At 40.1% G+C, this 17,437-nt stretch overlaps 2 protein-coding genes across 17 annotated transcripts in view; one reads left to right on the forward strand and one right to left on the reverse strand.

The window, feature by feature from the left end:
• The window catches only part of myo9aa (myosin IXAa), a 202,530-nt gene extending 189,871 nt beyond the window's left edge, over nucleotides 1–12,659 (reverse strand). For 12 of the 15 annotated variants that reach the window (XM_045708257.1, XM_045708250.1, XM_045708251.1 and 9 more), the window contains exon 1: nucleotides 12,341–12,659. The gene's annotated coding sequence lies outside the window, so the exon portion shown is untranslated. The remainder of the gene's footprint in view (nucleotides 1–12,340) is intronic. The other 3 variants (XM_045708252.1, XM_045708258.1, XM_045708248.1) reach the window with 1 other exon arrangement.
• A 112-nt stretch (nucleotides 12,660–12,771) lies between these two features.
• On the forward strand, nucleotides 12,772–15,063 carry senp8 (SUMO peptidase family member, NEDD8 specific). Of its 2 annotated transcripts, none has more exons than XM_045707944.1 (2): nucleotides 12,772–12,923; nucleotides 13,429–15,063. In XM_045707944.1, exons 1-2 carry the CDS (start codon nucleotides 12,915–12,917, stop codon nucleotides 14,110–14,112), a joined length of 693 nt encoding a protein of 230 aa, XP_045563900.1. In that variant the 5' UTR covers nucleotides 12,772–12,914; the 3' UTR covers nucleotides 14,113–15,063.
• The last annotated feature ends 2,374 nt before the right edge of the window (nucleotides 15,064–17,437 follow it).

Here is a 17,437-nt window from a genome sequence, read left to right on the forward strand (position 1 = left end):
ATGTGCCAAGCTTATAGAGATATACCCCAAGAGACTTGCAGCTGTAATTTCTGCAAAAGGTGGCTCTACAAAGTATTGACTTTGGGGGGGTGAATAGTTATGCACGCTCAAGTTTCTGTTTTTTTGTCTTACTTCTTGTTCGTTTCACAATAAAAAATATTTTGCATCTTCAAAGTGGCAGGCATGTTGTATGAATGAAATGATACAAACCCCCCCCAAAAAAATATATTTTAATTCCAGGTTGTAAGGCAACAAAATAGGAAAAATGCCAAGGGGGTGAATACTTTAGCAAGCCACTGTAAATGTTTTAATCAATAATCATCATTATATTAATCGGATTAGCCACAAAAAAATTACAATTAAATCGCATTATTGTGTGCATGTAACCGTTCTTACTAACACGCAAGCGCATACAAATTGAAATCAAATTTTATTGGTCACATACACGTGTTTAGCAGATGTTATTGCGGGTGTAGTGAAATGCTTGTGTTTCTAGCGCCGACAGTGGAGTAATATCTAACAAATTACACAACATATACCCAATACACACAAATCTAAGTAGGAATGAATTAAGACTATATATATATATATATATGGATGAGCGATGTCAGAGCAGAACAGACTAAGATACAGTAGAATAGTATAGAATACTATATACACACATATGAGATGAGTAATGCAAGATATGAACAATGCAAGTTCGAGAGACACAGACAGAAGACAGGGAGCAAACACCAGGACTCATGTCCTGTTTGAGAGCTGTCTGCTGAGGACTTCTGCTCCCATTACAGTGCCAGAGATACAACCTGCCTTGAATATTCAGTGCAAACAGATCTGAACTGATAAATGGTCTGTTTCCTGCTCAAGATGCCCCGTTAGTCTTTGGAATGATGCGGTCATGCAACCAACTGAACAAACAGTCTTTAGACCTGCAGGGTATGAAGATCTGAATCAAACTAACCATCACAGTCAATTAACTGTGTTGATGTTGATCGAATTAGCTGCAGGATGATTCCTTTGTGAGGCATTAATTACATAACCACACTGCAGTTGTCACTTCTGATGTCTTGATTCATAACTGTATCCCATACTATGGACAAATTACAAAAGGACAATTTTGCTTAAAGTTTAAAAAGCTGGGTGCTTTCAAGGGTACAGAACTTCATTGCCTGGCTCTTGCGGTCATATAATACGACCATTCTGCATTGTGAATTGACGTGGAATTGTATGATTTTTCTTATCTTAAAAAAGAAAGGCTACACACATCTAAAGTAAAACGTTTAAAAACAGCATTTTTAAAATCAGTTTTCCATTAAAAACAATAAGAAAAATCATAACATTCGACGTCAATTCACAATGCAGAATAATGGTCGCATTATATGACCGCTAGGGCCAGGCAATGAAGTTCTGTACCACTGTCATATACCCCTTGAAAGCACCCAGCTACGGCATGTTTGTTTGTCTGTCTGTAAAGTTACACTAAGGCTTTTTAAATGCGGTCACGAAACCTTCTCTGGAGATAGTTTCGAAGCGCCACTGAACGGGTATTTTACTTGTCTGTAAAGGAATGCAGCTTCTGAAGTGTGACTAACGTCCATCACTAGGAAACCAGAACTGTCAATCAAATAATCTCAAACTACCTGCGCGCAGCCTGCCTGTTTATTAAATACTGTGATTTAAATCAAAACATTTAGTAGAAATAAGACATTTGCTAGGAAGCGACTCTTAAGATTTTGGAACGAAGTAGACTGGTTTAGTTTCCAATACTTCCAAGAACACTCGCATCTTTCATATAGAGCTAGCGAGGGACAGAGAGAGTAGAGGAGCACATTACAGGCAGGTTGGTTTTGTCTAGAAGGCATACACTTTGGTCAAAATGTACTTTTCATAGGTTTAGGAAAACTTATGCAGCAGGTTAGGAGAATTAACGTAGCAGGTTAGGATCATTTGATAAAGGTTAGGGGGGTTAGCTGAAATGCAAAAAAATATATACTTTTTACAACAAATTTGACAAAAGATGTAGACATGACCAGGCACGTTGGCCACCAGGCAGACAGGAGTTAGAAGGCACTAGGCCTATCTATCAGCAATCAAAAGCTGTATCTTGCAATGGAATGCTGTATTTTGCAATTTCTTGGCTTGCAATGTCTTGCAACTTCAGTAAAGCAGGGCCTATCATCAATTAATAGGTTAGGATATTCTACAAGCAATAGACCGAAGACTGAACACACACTCGTATCATTAGCGAAGAGCAAGCGAGCCAGCAGCAGTGTTATTTTAATTTAGTGGGGAGAAAAAACAAAATAACCGTTTTTCCCGTTAGGGACTTTTCTAACGTTCACACCCCTAATCCACACTGGAGGGCGTACAACTTTTAGTATAATAAAAATAAGTTTAGACTGAAACCTCAAAGATACAACCCAGCCATATGATGTCATGCTGTGCAAGGTAATCCTGAGTGCCATCATAAACGAATCCGGTTCAATTCAATCAACTGGAGTCGTTGGCAGTCCTATAGTACACACACTCCATAACAGAATCCATAGCTATGTTCGAATACCCATACTAACATACTGTATACTACATACTTAATGAATATATATATATACACACTACATACTATTCGTTCCCTTTTAGTATACTGTTTGTAAACGAACGTATCCTTTCAGTTGAGCATACTAGCGCTTCGCCTGTCTACAGGAAGTTGATGCTGTTGCTATGCAACCTCTTGCTAGCCTGTTAGCATAACAAATGACTAGCTTGGCATCAAACAAATTGTATTGGTCACATACACATATTTAGCAGATGTTATTGCGGGTGTAGCAAAATGCTTGTGTTCCTAGCTCCAACAGTGCAATAGTATCTAACAATTCACAACAATACACACAAATCTAAAATAAAATAATGGAATTGAGAAATATACATATAAGGAAGTGCAATGTCAGAGTGGCATTGACTAAAATACAGTAGAATAGAATACATTATATACATATGAAATCATTCGACTTTGGGTGTGTTTGTAAATTCAATCTGGAGTGCCAGCATGCGCTCTGGGCATTTGTCAATTCAGAGTATTGTCAGTTGGTAAATTCAGAGTGTTTTGCTCTTCGATCGTACAGAGCGCACACTGGACAGTCTGGCGGAAGAGTAGGGTTGATCAGAGCGGCAGTCAAGCACCCAAGCTAACTTGCTAGCTACTTCCAGACACAAATGAGAGAACAACTCACCCTGGCAAAGCTGGTTAGGTTGTTTTCATGTTATCCATTGCTGGCAACAATTTAATTATGATTTTTCCCCCCCCCCAGAGGTTTACTGACACACACACACACACACACACACACACACACACACACACACACACACACACACACACACACACACACACACACACACACACACACACACACACACACACACACACACACACACTTGAGCGTTTGTAAATTCATAAGTTATTCCGCGCTCTAGAGTGCTCTGAAATCAGAGTAGATGAATTAATTTTATTTTACCTTTATTTAACTAGGCAAGTCAGTTAAGAACAAATTCTTATTTTCAATGACAGCCTAGGAACAGTGGGTTAACTGAACGACAGATTTTTACCTTGTCAGCTCGGGGATTCGATCTTGCAACCTTTTGGTTACTAGTCCAACGCTCTAACCACTAGGCTACCTGCCGCCCCACAAAGACTATACCACTTAGCTAAGCTAAGAATGACGTGAATAATCATGTCAAAAAATGTTGGGTGGTTAGATAGAACATGCCAGTATATTAACTATATGCTATGTATTCGTAGCCAACTAACGTGACGTTAGGTAGCTAGCTAACATACCAGTACATACTGCTGTATGAGGTTCCAGACACCAAACCAATCCTTCCAGGCTTGTTATTCCCTTTCAAAGGCATTTCTATACTAGCCTAACCGATGACAAAGGAAATTCACTTGGCCTGACTGGCTTTGACAAGCTAGCTTGGGTACTTTAGCGATGAAATAATGCCAAGTGTAACATGTGCTAGGTAGTGGATCCACACTAATGACTTTATGAGGCATTTCCTAGGAACTGAACATGAGCAAAGCAGAAAATACTTTTTATCATTCAAACCAACAATTCATTCATTCTGTCAACGCCTCTAATTCCAGCAAAGGTTATCAGAGATTTGAAAGCACAACCCAAAAGCATGTTTTGGGATGACCATTGGGTTTCCCATGTATAACAAAACTGTATAGCTTATGCATTGGCAGCTATGATGGCACTAATGCAATATTCATCATATACAGTACAATGGGCAGGCTATGACATTAACTGCAGGGCTGAATGTTAAGCACATCTGCTTAGCGCATTAGAAACAACATGAGCTCTAACTGTAGGTCAGTGTTCAGAGGGCTCTCTCAGACTCTTCAACATGACGACTGGCGTGACTGATCGCTGTCAGTCTGCAGCCAGACGATGCTCTTTGAAATATGAGACGAATGGTGCAGTCGGAGCGGCAGTGGATGGAGGGAGGCAGAAGAAATCTGAAACAGTGGCCACATTGATCCATGCTTTGTTTGAGATGAACGTATGCAAAGAAACTTGAGAACTTTTGAGCTTCACAACTCTTGTGGTAGTCCTAGGTATTACAGAGTCCACATCAAACATTACCTTTGTAATGTTACCCAAATACGTTTTTTTTCCCCCCCAAAGCAAAGTGTAGATTTAGTGTAAAAATCTGTCCATATGTCACTATTATACTGAATCGAAGCTCAGCCAGCTTCACATTGATTAATTCAACTAGCATCTTGACCAATTTGCCAGGAACTTGTGTCAGGAAGGGATCTAATACATCTTCAAAAAAGGGACTTATCGTCCAAAATAGGGACAGCTCAGGTGGGGTTTTTTCTCTGAACAATAGCGTGCTGCCTTCAATAAGAGGGTCACAGCAGTCCAGTGCTCCTATTGAGAGTCCATTTTCCCAGATTTACATTGGCCCCCCTCCGGAAACACTTGGAGCAAATGTTAGCCTCAGTGCCTGTAACTTTCACAGCTCGCCTCGAGTTGTGTGACATGACCAGGGGAAGCTAAATGGGTGCGCAGTGAGTGAACAAAGGAATGAGAGGTGAAAAAGACCATGGAACACCACACAACGTCTGACTAGAAAGTTAGCATAAAATAGGCCTAGCTTTTACTCCTACAGCCAGGATAAACTGACAATAAGACAATTTTGAGAAAGTTCTAAATAACCGTCAAATGTATATCTATTGTGATAGAATATCAAAAGAGTGCATGTTGTTTACACCCCCCCCAAAAGTCATCCTTATATTCAAGAAAACAAGATCCAGCTGTGGGAAATGTTCATCTTTTTTCTGTAACATTAGCCAGTAGCATATTGCTGGCAGATGAAGGTTAATATCTCGGGCCCCCATACTCAATAGGCAGACCACAGTCCTAATCTGGACCCAGAACGGGGTCAATACAGACCAAGGGTCCCGACTAGTAAAAAATATGACCAAATAAAATATATGTAAAAATGTAAATGTTTTAGCTCAGTCGGACTTCAACCCCGTGTATAATATGAACACACATAAGACATTGCAAAATGTGTAGAATTGCAGGAAATAAGCTTTGAAAACTGCAAAATTCTCTCTTTGCCAACAAGAGGGGTGTGAACAGTTTGGGGTCACATGGGTTGCTAGGTTGGGGTTTGTTACTACGCCGATAAATGACAATATGCATTCGGGACCTTTGCCACCTAGGAAATGTGTGTTACCGGACCTTCTCAAATAGTACTTGAGAAGCCTTGATCTAGGGTGTGAATCACAGGGCCTCGGACAGGACATGGGAAGAAATCATAACAGTTTGGCAGATCAGTCAGTCAAAGGAGGACAAGACAGGCGCTTTGTCTGAGGTGAACACTGACGACGCTAACGGCGCTAATGGCTTTAGCAGACCGCGTGTCTGATGAAGTATATTAAACAACATAGCGTTATCGTACACTGAGAGGGGAGGTCAGGGAGTTCAATGGGGGAACTAACAAACACCATGCATTCTAAAAACAATGGGTAGACAAATAAATTATATAGTAAGGGAGGGCAGAGGGGGGATGTTCATCAATGCAATTGTAAACTCTATAGGTCGGTATAATGTTTTTAGGATTTGGGCTTATTTCATAAAATAGTAGGAAACAACATTGCCATCATCAACATCATGTTGTCAAATTTACTTTAGACAGATGGCAATGACATTAGCTTGAAAAGTTCGTCAAAAATAGCTAGCAATGCTAATGTTAGCTAGCTAAAATCTGGAGGTCTCCCCTCAATCTTAGCTACCTAGTTAAAGTAATACTGCATCTAAAGTCAATCTGGTGACATAAAAATAATAATAAAAGGTTTTCCTAATAATGATTTGCCTTCTTAAGAAATGTCATTGTGTTTTCATGCCACAGTAATGCACCTTAGAACAAATATTCATCAGCACCCAATAAGGATGTATTGAGCAGAATGCTCATTTGGGCATCAGTCCTAAAACAAACAAAATATTGTCACGCAACATGCAACCAATGAATTCAATTACAAGAGGGACTATGTCATAAACCCGTAGAAGTTCCATAATGGAGTGAAAATGGCCAGCTTAAGCTTATTTGAAAGAAAATAAAACGGATCTGATTATATTATGTGGTCCCGTGTGGCTCAGTTGGTAGAGCATGGTGTTTGCAAAGCCAGGGTTGTGGGTTCGATTCCCACGGGGGACCAGTACGGAGCATTTTTTTTTAATGAAATGTATGCATTCACTACTGTAAGTCGCTCTGGATAAGAGCATCTGCTAAATGACTAAAATGTAAATGTATATAAAGTGCTCTATAACAGCGCTATGGTCCGCGATGCTTTATGCTAAAAACAAGATGTAAAATATCAAATGTATTTATTTATTTATTTATTTATTTATTTATTTATTAAAGCCCTTCTTACATCAGCTGATGTCACAAAGTGCTGTACGGAAACCCAGCCTAAAACCTCAAACAGCAAGCAATGCAGGTGTAGAAGCCCGGGAAAGACGTGACTCCGACACATATGGGGATATCATGGTTTCATTTATTTGACATTCAGAGGCTGAGCTACAACCTTCTATAGCAGAGGAGACAAAAAATACACTTTGCTTGGGAAGTAATCTAATTATTTCACAATCCTTTGATTAAGCTATTCACTTTCTGTACAATAGATGTTTAACCTCAGACCGCTTTTAGCAAAACACTTGACCTTCTCTCATTGGGAAGAATAGCCAGAAGTTAAATGTAAAATTTTTGGAGAAATATGATAAGATGAACACATATCTCGGTGTCCATTTTATTTTATATTATTTTACCCCTTTTTGTCCCCAATTTTGTGGTATCCAATTGGGTAGTTACAGTCTTGTCCCATCGCTGCAACTCCCGTACGGACTCGGGAGAGGCGAAGGTCGAGAGCCGTGCGTACACCTGGCGACCTGGTCAGCGTGCATTGCGCCCGCCACAGGAGTCGCTAGTGCGCGATGGGACAAGAACATCCCTACTGGCCAAACCCTCCTCTAACCCGGAGGACGCTAGGCCAATTGTGCGCCGCCTCATCGGTCTCCCAGCCGCGGCCGGCTGCGACAGAGCCTGGACTCGAACCAGGATCTCTAGTGCAATGCAGTGGCTTAGACCACTACACCACTCGGGAGGCCCGTCGGTGTCCATTCTTATCCTATAATTTTGGTAATTTGTGTGGTATTAAAAAAATATTCTGCTAATGTTTAAAATGATGTAGAATTTAATGAAATGTTTATAAAAGGCTATATTTTCTTGGGTCTGTAAATATGATGATAGATTCATGAAATGCTTTTACTATAAAGGAGATATTTCCACTACTCTTGTCCATGGTGGTCTGTGAACCCACAACCTTCTGGCCTGCAGCCCTGTGCAGTGTGCGCTATCAAAATTCCTGCATTGCCATGTAAGGCTTACAGAACAAAGAACAGTTTCTAAAACTGCATATCTAAGGCTCTGGTATGTCCAAGAAGTGAGGGTAAACGGTAATTCCATCTTGGCCTAATCATTTTATTGACGTAAACATTTAAGCTAAATAAAATCTAGTGCTTAAATTATGAAATACCCTAGACCTCATCTGCTAAGAGCGATGAAGCTGTAGGTTAAATTAACTCAAGGGCTTTCTTCCAGAAGCAACTTTCGCTACATGCCCTTTGAGTTTCCTGTGATTGTTCTAGCATCTCAACAGGGGTTTCTCAATAGAGAGGAATTAAACAAAGATTTGGCCTCATCCTCTTTCCACAACAGACACTCCTTTTTAGGGGAGAACTACTGTAGGAGCGAACTCCGTACTTTTAAAGGGACACTAATAACCAAGTAATGAGTAGGCTAGTGACCAAGGCTAGTAACAAGTAGGCTAGTGACCAAGTAACAAGTAGGCTAGTGACCAAGGCTAGTAACAAGTAGGCTAATAACCAAGTAACAAGTAGGCTAGTGACCAAGTAGCTAGTGACCAAGTAACAAGTAGGCTGGTGACCGAGTAACAAGTAGCTAGTGACCGAGTAACAAGTAGGCTAGTGACCAAGTAGGCTAGTAGCCAAATAATAGGCCTGACCTGCATTTAGGCCGACTCAATTTGGTGAAAACAGAAAACACCGTTGGTAATGTTAGGAAAAGAAAAAACAATTCCTTGTTTTCGATCACTCTTGATAAGAGGAATACCTATGTGAGAATGATGTTCATTGACTATAGCTCAGCGTTCAACACCATTGTCTCCTCCAAGCTCGTCACCAAGCTTAGGACTTTGGGTATGAACACCTCCCTCTGCAACTGGATCCTGGACTTCCTGATGGTACGACCCCGGGTGGCGAGGGTAGGCAACATCACCTCAGCCACGCTGACCCTACCACTCAAGCCATAGACTATTTTCTCTGCTGCCGCACGGCAAGAGGTACCGGTGCATCAAGTCTGACACCAATAAGCTCTTGAACAGCTTCTATCCCCAAGCAATACGACTGATAAATAACAAAATAGCTATACAGACTGAGTTAACCTTTAATTTACCTTTTATTTCAAATCTTTGCACTGTCTCTATGCACACTCACAGGGCCCTACACACTCACACATAATATGCACATACATTTATACTGACTCTACACACCCGCTCACATAAGCTGCTGCTACTCTGTTTATCTCATATCCTGTTGCCTAGTCTCCTTACCCCTGTACATATCTACCTCCATCACTACTGTCCTATATTTAGTATGCTTACTTAGTTGTGTATTTTATATTTCTTATTCTTGTGGGTTTTTTTCTAGTAATACATTGTTACTGATCATTGCATTGTTAGGTTTTGAGTTTGCAAGAAAGGCATTTCACTGTGCTTGTGCATGTGACATTAAAACTAGAAACTCTCATCCTGACCAGTCTGAGCACCATGAGGAGTTAACGAGGGGAAATACAAAGCCATGGGGGAAGCCAAGCCTTTGAGGTCCCGTAGCCTCCTGTAATGGCCACAGAGAATGGGGAGCTTTGTTCATGGGCAACAGGCATGTTCCACTTTAATGACTTCACTTCATGTGCGTGCCAATCACTTACGCCATACAATCCGGCCATGCGGCCGCACAACACTTTTCATGTGCGGCTGACCAAGTGACTCAGCACGTGACCTACCACCCCACCCCACCTAACCCCACAGAAGCATGTGGCAATGAGGTCACTCATTTGAGGTCATGTTGAGTTTTAGAATCCTCAAAGGCATTGTGTAGTCCTATATGGGAAAAGCACAGCATGGTCACAGAGGAGCAGTTTGTCGCCTCGGTCCACCAGTGAACAAAACAATCAGGATAGAACTGACACAGTCAACATGTTGGCTACAGTCTCTGTGGTTAGGGAGCGATAGCTTTAGGGTGATGCAATAGTTGTATATTTCTGCAATGGTCTTTTCCATCATGGAGGCTAGCCATCAAAACTTTGGAAGAACTCTGCTACTGCTGTAAAGCTTGTTTCCATTTGTCAAAGCAGCACCCCACAGCTCAGACTTTGGAGTGTCTACAGAGTAGCCTACAATGACTAAATAATGTGCAGCCAAATGGCCATTCACATTGATTTCACTGATCCACCTCAAAGATAATCGGTTTCTAAAGTATACCACAGCATACCCCACCTAAGAACATACATGAACAATTTCCGTAGCCCCAGTCAGTAATATTGCACTGTCATAGATAGTGATATTGCCTAATAAAGCTACATAACATTTCATTCCCAAATGAATACTTCATGATTGAGCATTTCCAAACTGCAGATAGAGTGACGTAGTTCCATTCAGACGCTGCATCTGCACTGCTTCTACTGCATCTGCACTGCTTCTACAGCATCTGCACTGCTTCTACTGCATCAGGTGTTAGATCTGTGGCTACAACAGCTGCTGTAGCTACTCTGCTGCGCTGACAATCACTCCCACTTTTGAACCTCTCTAGGTTCATATCAGCACGACATGGTTTTTCTCAAGCCTTCATCTCTGTTTGATGGCTTGCTTTCCATATTATCCTGTAGGCCTTTAGTTCAACAAGATGAACCCAAACGTCACAATGTATCCAGTTGAGATCAGAAATATCCTGTAGCCTAGTCCTGACCCAGGCTATTACACATTTCAGGTATACAAGCTCCAACCATGGACATCACCAGAACATCATATCATGACTATTCATTGGATGTTAACCATAGAGTTAACGCGAGCTGAAGTGTTCTATTACCCCATGACGTGATACAGCCAAGAGGTCTGCCATTCAGAAATGTCAGAGAGAGGAGATGCCTGCCGGGAGTCATGTCAGTGGGACAAGTTTCTGGACTCTAATGTCATGCCCATGGCAGGCCTCTCTGGTGCTACCCCAGCAGGCAGCTGTGTCTTCTCAGTCCCAATGCATTCCTCCAGACCCACTCTGATCACCTGTACAGAGGATGGGTCCAAGTAACAAACTTTATGGAGAATATAGTTGTAGTACCTGGGAGTTTTATTAGACGTATGTACGGGATACACATGATATAGCACAGAGGAAAAAAAAGAAAATAAAAAATGTATGAAATTCTATGTATGCATTCACTTCTGTAAGTCGCTCTGGATAAGAGCGTCTGCTAAATGACGTAAATGTAATGTAAATGTTATGTAATGTATACACAGTCCAACGAAATGGTTACTTGCAGGCTCGACAATGCAACAACAATAGGAAATAAAAGTTAGTTACTAAACATTCGTTATATTTTTGTAATTTCAAAATGTCTTGTTGTTGCTCACCATTGAGTAATGGTTTCCCATCATACCCATATCAGACTCCAGAGAAGCTTATTGATAAAAAATGATCTACAGGCTAAACAATATCCAAACTACAGAAGACATGTATAGAATACAGGCTATAGCCTCTACACTGGCATTACAAACAATAACATTCTCCAAAGATCATATAAACATTCTCAATCAACTCAGTACGAGGATAGGTCAGCTTGAGGGATAAGTAGTGGATAAAGCAATGGAACAAATGTTATGGGCTAAGGAGTGCTGCTCTGGGCAGGCCCCATGATTCAGCAGCTTCTTCACCCCATTATACCTCCTCTACAATTCCCCTGCCTTGCAGTCTGTACTGCATCCACTGCATTATAAACTATTCTGGCTAACCTCCACTAAATAATACATGCAGATATTTCCCCGCCCCAGACAGAGATAGACAACACACCTCTGCTATTGCTAGTGCTCTCAATTATTGTTCGATTACTTTGTGTCAAAAGAGGGTGGTCTGAGATCACTTGAAGTTGGCGGGACATTGTAACCTTCATATTTTGATACATTTGATGGGATACAATGCATCTGCATGGACGTTGACAGATACTGTCTTGATTTGACTTGAAATCATTTTGTTTAAAAACTATAGTGCGTAGGTTATAAACTTTCGGTTCCCTTGACAAACTACATCATCAGTTATCTAACAGCTCATGACAATAACTTACTAATCGAAAGCAATACACTTTTGTAATAGTGGGAGTCTCACTACTGACAAAGTAAAAATAACAAATGTTGTATGCAAAGACGCGGTTTCTTCAATACACGCACAATCACAAAGTGGTCAAGCTATAAATCCAGTCAATACATTAACACCGCGTTTCAAGTAATGGTAACTACACGCAATAAACTCCCTGTGGTTCAGTGGGAAGGGTAATGTTAGTTCATTGCGCTATGAATGGAATTCCAAAAATCATATCGTCAATAGCAAAACGTTGCCTATTGGTACCATACCCCAGTGATTGGTACATATATATTTTTTACACGCACATGAAAAGCCCCGTTTGGGACAGTAACAACACTTCTTACCTTACTACTTCAATGAACGTTAATCCAAATCTGTTGTGCACTGAAGCCTTCTCATTTGGGACAGGGGAATTAGCACATATATGCAACTCTCAAATCTGATTTTTAATTCCCGGGGTTTCCTTAAACAACTGCGTCTTCGTCCTTCTCTCCAAATAACTTCCCCCGAAAAGAATTCTCAAAATTCAGATCAGTCCCGAACAGTGCCGCATATTTGTCCTATTTTCTTCTCTTCTTAAAATGTATTAAAAGCAGCCCTTCCTATCCCCGATGACGTTCGATGAAACCACTGCTGCCTTTTCCTCCTTGCTAAACAGTGCGCGCTCACGCTACTCGATAGGCGGGGTGAAATAATCAGGGAGGGTGTGTTTCCCAGAGAGGTTCGAGGGGATTGGATGTACCGACTCATTCAGCGAATCACCCGCATGGACACAGAGGTCCCAAATGTCTCGGGAAAGCCCACTTGCCCCGCAGTACTGTCGCAAAATGTTTACAGGAGTGGAGCAGTTCGTACTCGTTTACGTTTCTTACTGCAACGAGGAAGGAAGGTTGCATTTTTGATGGACATTTTTAGTGAATGTGTCTGGTAAGGTATGTGAAATAAAATGTTTGTTTGTTTATTAATTTTGTACATCGTAAAACCCACTGCGCATGCCAAACCCATTGGATTGGGAGTCAACACTAGCTAGCATAGCAAAACGCAATGTAGCGCCAGCAAACCTGCCAACTTTGACCAAAATAAAAAAGGTTTTAGCTATGACTAGCTAACTTAGTGTGTTGTTATATAGCCTTTATAGCTATTGTGCTAATTGTGAGATTGAAGATTATATCCAGTAGAAGTTTTATTTATTTATTCATAGCTAATCAGCCTGCCAACATAGCTAAGGTTAGGTATCTGGAAAGTACTTTCAGCACCTAGGCTATAGCTAACTAGTAGAAAACCATGTTTTGTGGCTCATACACTCAACTAATGAATTAGCTAGCGCTCATTCCTGAAAAATCTGACAAGATGACAGTTTGTGATTGTGTATAGTAGTGTTGCTTCATCTTTAACTTAATCTTCCCAAAACCGGTTCCTCCATGTTTTCCAGACTGACCCTGTCTACCTGTCCAACCCCTCCCTGCCTTCGGAGAGAATGGATCCTGTTGTGTTGAGCTACCAGGACAGCCTCCTGCGGCGCTCTGATGTGGCCTTACTGGAGGGCCCTCACTGGCTCAACGACCAGGTCATCGGCTTTGCATTCGAGTACTTTGCCGCTGAGCTCTTCAAAGGCCTTGGCGAAGCGGCCATCTTCATCAGCCCCGAGGTCACCCAGTTCATCAAGTGTGCTGCCTGCCCGGAGGACCTAGCCCTGTTTCTGGAGCCGCTGGGGCTAGCTTCCCGGCGCTGGGTCTTCCTGGCTGTCAACGACAACTCCATCCAGACTGCCGGCGGCTCTCACTGGAGCCTGCTGCTGTTCTTGCGCGACAGCGGCCATTTTGCCCACTACGACTCGCAGAGTGGTGGCAACTCACTTCACGCCCGGCGCATCGCCACAAAGCTGGAGCCCTTCCTGGGGTCGGGGAGGAAAGTGCCCTTTGTGGAGGAGCCCTGTCCTTTGCAGCAGAACAGCTATGACTGCGGCATGTATGTGATCTGTAACGCAGAGGCCTTGTGTGAGAGGGCCAGAGTGGAGGGCTCGCCTCGCCTCCCTGTCCAGACCATCACCCCGGCCTACATCACTCAGAAGAGGCTAGAGTGGTGCCGACTGATCCAGAGACTGGACAGAGATTAACCTGGGGAGCTATGTTCTCCTCCTCAGCACTAAGCATGTCCTCAATGTACTCAGAACAGGAGAGCCTCCAGGAGTTTTAAGGTCAATGAAAGAATGCACTGGATCTACATTCACAATCACAAAGGTATTGCCTTTGATAGTAAAAGATTGAAGCCGTGTTCCAATATTTCAGGCTTCATACAACAATTGCTGTCATATTTACACCTTATAAAGTCAGAACAATACATGTAAACACTGCACCTGCATGCCTATACAATACATATCATTTATTATCTATTTATCATATTCATCACAAGGAGCGGGTTACAATTCAAAGTTTATTTGTCGCATGACAGAATACAACAGGCGTAAACCATCCAGCTAAATGTTTCCTCAACAGAGTTCAATATCAGAGGTAGGAAATAGAAAGTCCAGAATAGGATCTTACAAACGGCAGGTAAACAACACTAGGTCAGATAAAAAAATAAAAACACAGGAGAAATGGACATCTTGAAAAGAACGACACGTTTTCTATTCACTGTATTTCATTTGATCTTGTAAGAAAATGTCGAAATTGTTTACAATTTATTATTGCTCAGGTATGCTGTAAATGAATTAGAATTGATATGAAGAATGTATCTTAGAATGTTAAATATACAATAACATCACAATGAAGAAATGTTTGGATGCAATTATACCTGTTGATCATGGTCAAATGCTGGTTGTATGGCAGCACCAGTTCCATGATCCTCTCCGTTTATTTAAACCTGCAAATAAAACCTAGTCCTTATCTTAGTAAACCAGTAACATTCACACAGTATCTCCATGATACACTTCCAATAAACCAAGCAAGGAACATGAAAGTGCCATATCTTATATATGAGATTATATGCATATAATGAGATAAATGAATTTCATGTTGAAATTGTTACAGTATTTTGGATGATAATAAAGGAATGAATCTGAAATCAATAAGCAACCCAATTTGGTTCCACTTTGTGTCAGTAACATGCAGTCAAATACATTATTCAAAATCAACAAGAGTGTATGAATAATGAATATAGTACTAATGTATTAATGACATATCAATTATTTATTTATTCATTACTGGCTGAGGCAATGATGAACACCTGAAGAATAGAAAACCATTTAGTCTTGGAATGAATCACAAGGTCCCGTTAATTACATTCCTTTATTAGTCCCGTTTACTTCTCTACTCAGTCTGTATCGCTGAAGCGTTACAGATTGTGAGCCAGAAATGTAAAGGTCGTTTCCGATTAAGACGATTTCCAGTCAGAACGCCAAATGTCAGGCAATAGTAGTGTAATTAAAATGACTGTTTTTAGTGTAGTGTAATAGTAGTGTAATTAAAATGACTGTTTGTAGTGTAGTGTAATAGTAGTGTAATTAAAATGACTGTTTCTAGTGTAGTGTAATAGTAGTGTAATTAAAATGACTGTTTCTAGTGTAGTGTAATAGTAGTGTAAATAAAATGACTGTTTCTAGTGTAGTGTAATAGTAGTGTAATTAAAATGACTGTTTCTAGTGTAGTGTAATAGTAGTGTAATTAAAAGGACTGTTTCTAGTGTAGTGTAATAGTAGTGTAATTAAAATGACTGTTTTTAGTGTAGTGTAATAGTAGTGTAATTAAAAGGACTGTTTCTAGTGTAGTGTAATAGTAGTGTAATTAAAATGACTGTTTCTAGTGTAGTGTAATAGTAGTGTAAATAAAATGACTGTTTCTAGTGTAGTGTAATAGTAGTGTAATTAAAAGGACTGTTTCTAGTGTAGTGTAATAGTAGTGTAATTAAAATGACTGTTTTTAGTGTAGTGTAATAGTAGTGTAATTAAAATGACTGTTTCTAGTGTAGTGTAATAGTAGTGTAATTAAAATGACTGTTTCTGGTGTAGTGTAATAGTAGTGTAAATAAAATGACTGTTTCTAGTGTAGTGTAATAGTAGTGTAATTAAAAGGACTGTTTCTAGTGTAGTGTAATAGTAGTGTAATTAAAATGACTGTTTCTAGTGTAGTGTAATTGTAGTGTAATTAAAATGACTGTTTCTAGTGTAGTGTAATAGTAGTGTAATTAAAAGGACTGTTTCTGGTGTAGTGTAATAGTAGTGTAAATAAAATGACAGTTTTTAGTGTAGTGTAATAGTAGTGTAATTAAAAGGACTGTTTCTAGTGTAGTGTAATAGTAGTGTAATTAAAATGACTGTTTCTAGTGTAGTGTAATAGTAGTGTAATTAAAAGGACTGTTTCTAGTGTAGTGTAATAGTAGTGTAATTAAAAGGACTGTTTCTGGTGTAGTGTAATAGTAGTGTAAATAAAATGACAGTTTTTAGTGTAGTGTAATAGTTGTGTAATTAAAATGACTGTTTGTAGTGTAGTGTAATAGTAGTGTAATTAAAATGACTGTTTCTAGTGTAGTGTAATAGTAGTGTAGTTAAAATGACTGTAGTATAGTGCAATTGTAGTGTAATTTAAAGGACTGTTTGTAGTGTAGTGTAATAGTAGTGTAATTAAAATGACTGTAGTATAGTGCAATTGTAGTGTAATTTAAAGGACTGTTTGTAGTGTAGTGTAATAGTAGTGTAGTTAAAATGACTGTAGTATAGTGTAATTGTAGTGTAATTTAAAGGACTGTTTGTAGTGTAGTGCAATAGTAGTGTAATTAAAATGACTGTTTGTAGTGTAGTGTAATAGTAGTGTAGTTAAAATGACTGTAGTATAGTGTAATTGTAGTGTCATTTAAAGGACTGTTTGTAGTGTAGTGTAATTAAAGGACTGTTACCTGACATTTGGAGTTTTGACTGGAAATAGGCCTGTCCCCCTACCCTCTCCACACTTCATGTAGGTCTGAATGAATTGGATAGATAGAAACATAAACACGCATGCTTCAACTTGCCCTCTGATCTACACAGGTGCTTAGGTTGAAGTAGGGGGTTGTTTCTGGGAATATCTAGATTTCCCTTCCAAAGGGCCAGCAGAGGCTTGCAGCCAGTCATCACAAACCGTATTATTACACAACTCCTCAGACTATATCCATCTGGGGATACAATACATAAACAGTATTATTACACACCTCCTCAGACTATATCCATCTGGGGATACAATACATAAACAGTATTATTACACACCTCCTCAGACTATATCCATCTGGGATACAATACATAAACAGAATTATTACACACCTCCTCAGACTATATCCATCTGGGGATACAATATATAAACAGTATTATTACACACCTCCTCAGACTATATCCATCTGGGGATACAATACATAAACAGTATTATTACACACCTCCTCAGACTATATCCATCTGGGGATACAATACATAAACA

Source organism: Salmo salar, chromosome ssa26 (assembly GCF_905237065.1).
Source record: "Salmo salar chromosome ssa26, Ssal_v3.1, whole genome shotgun sequence".
Taxonomy (NCBI): Eukaryota; Metazoa; Chordata; class Actinopteri; order Salmoniformes; family Salmonidae; genus Salmo; species Salmo salar.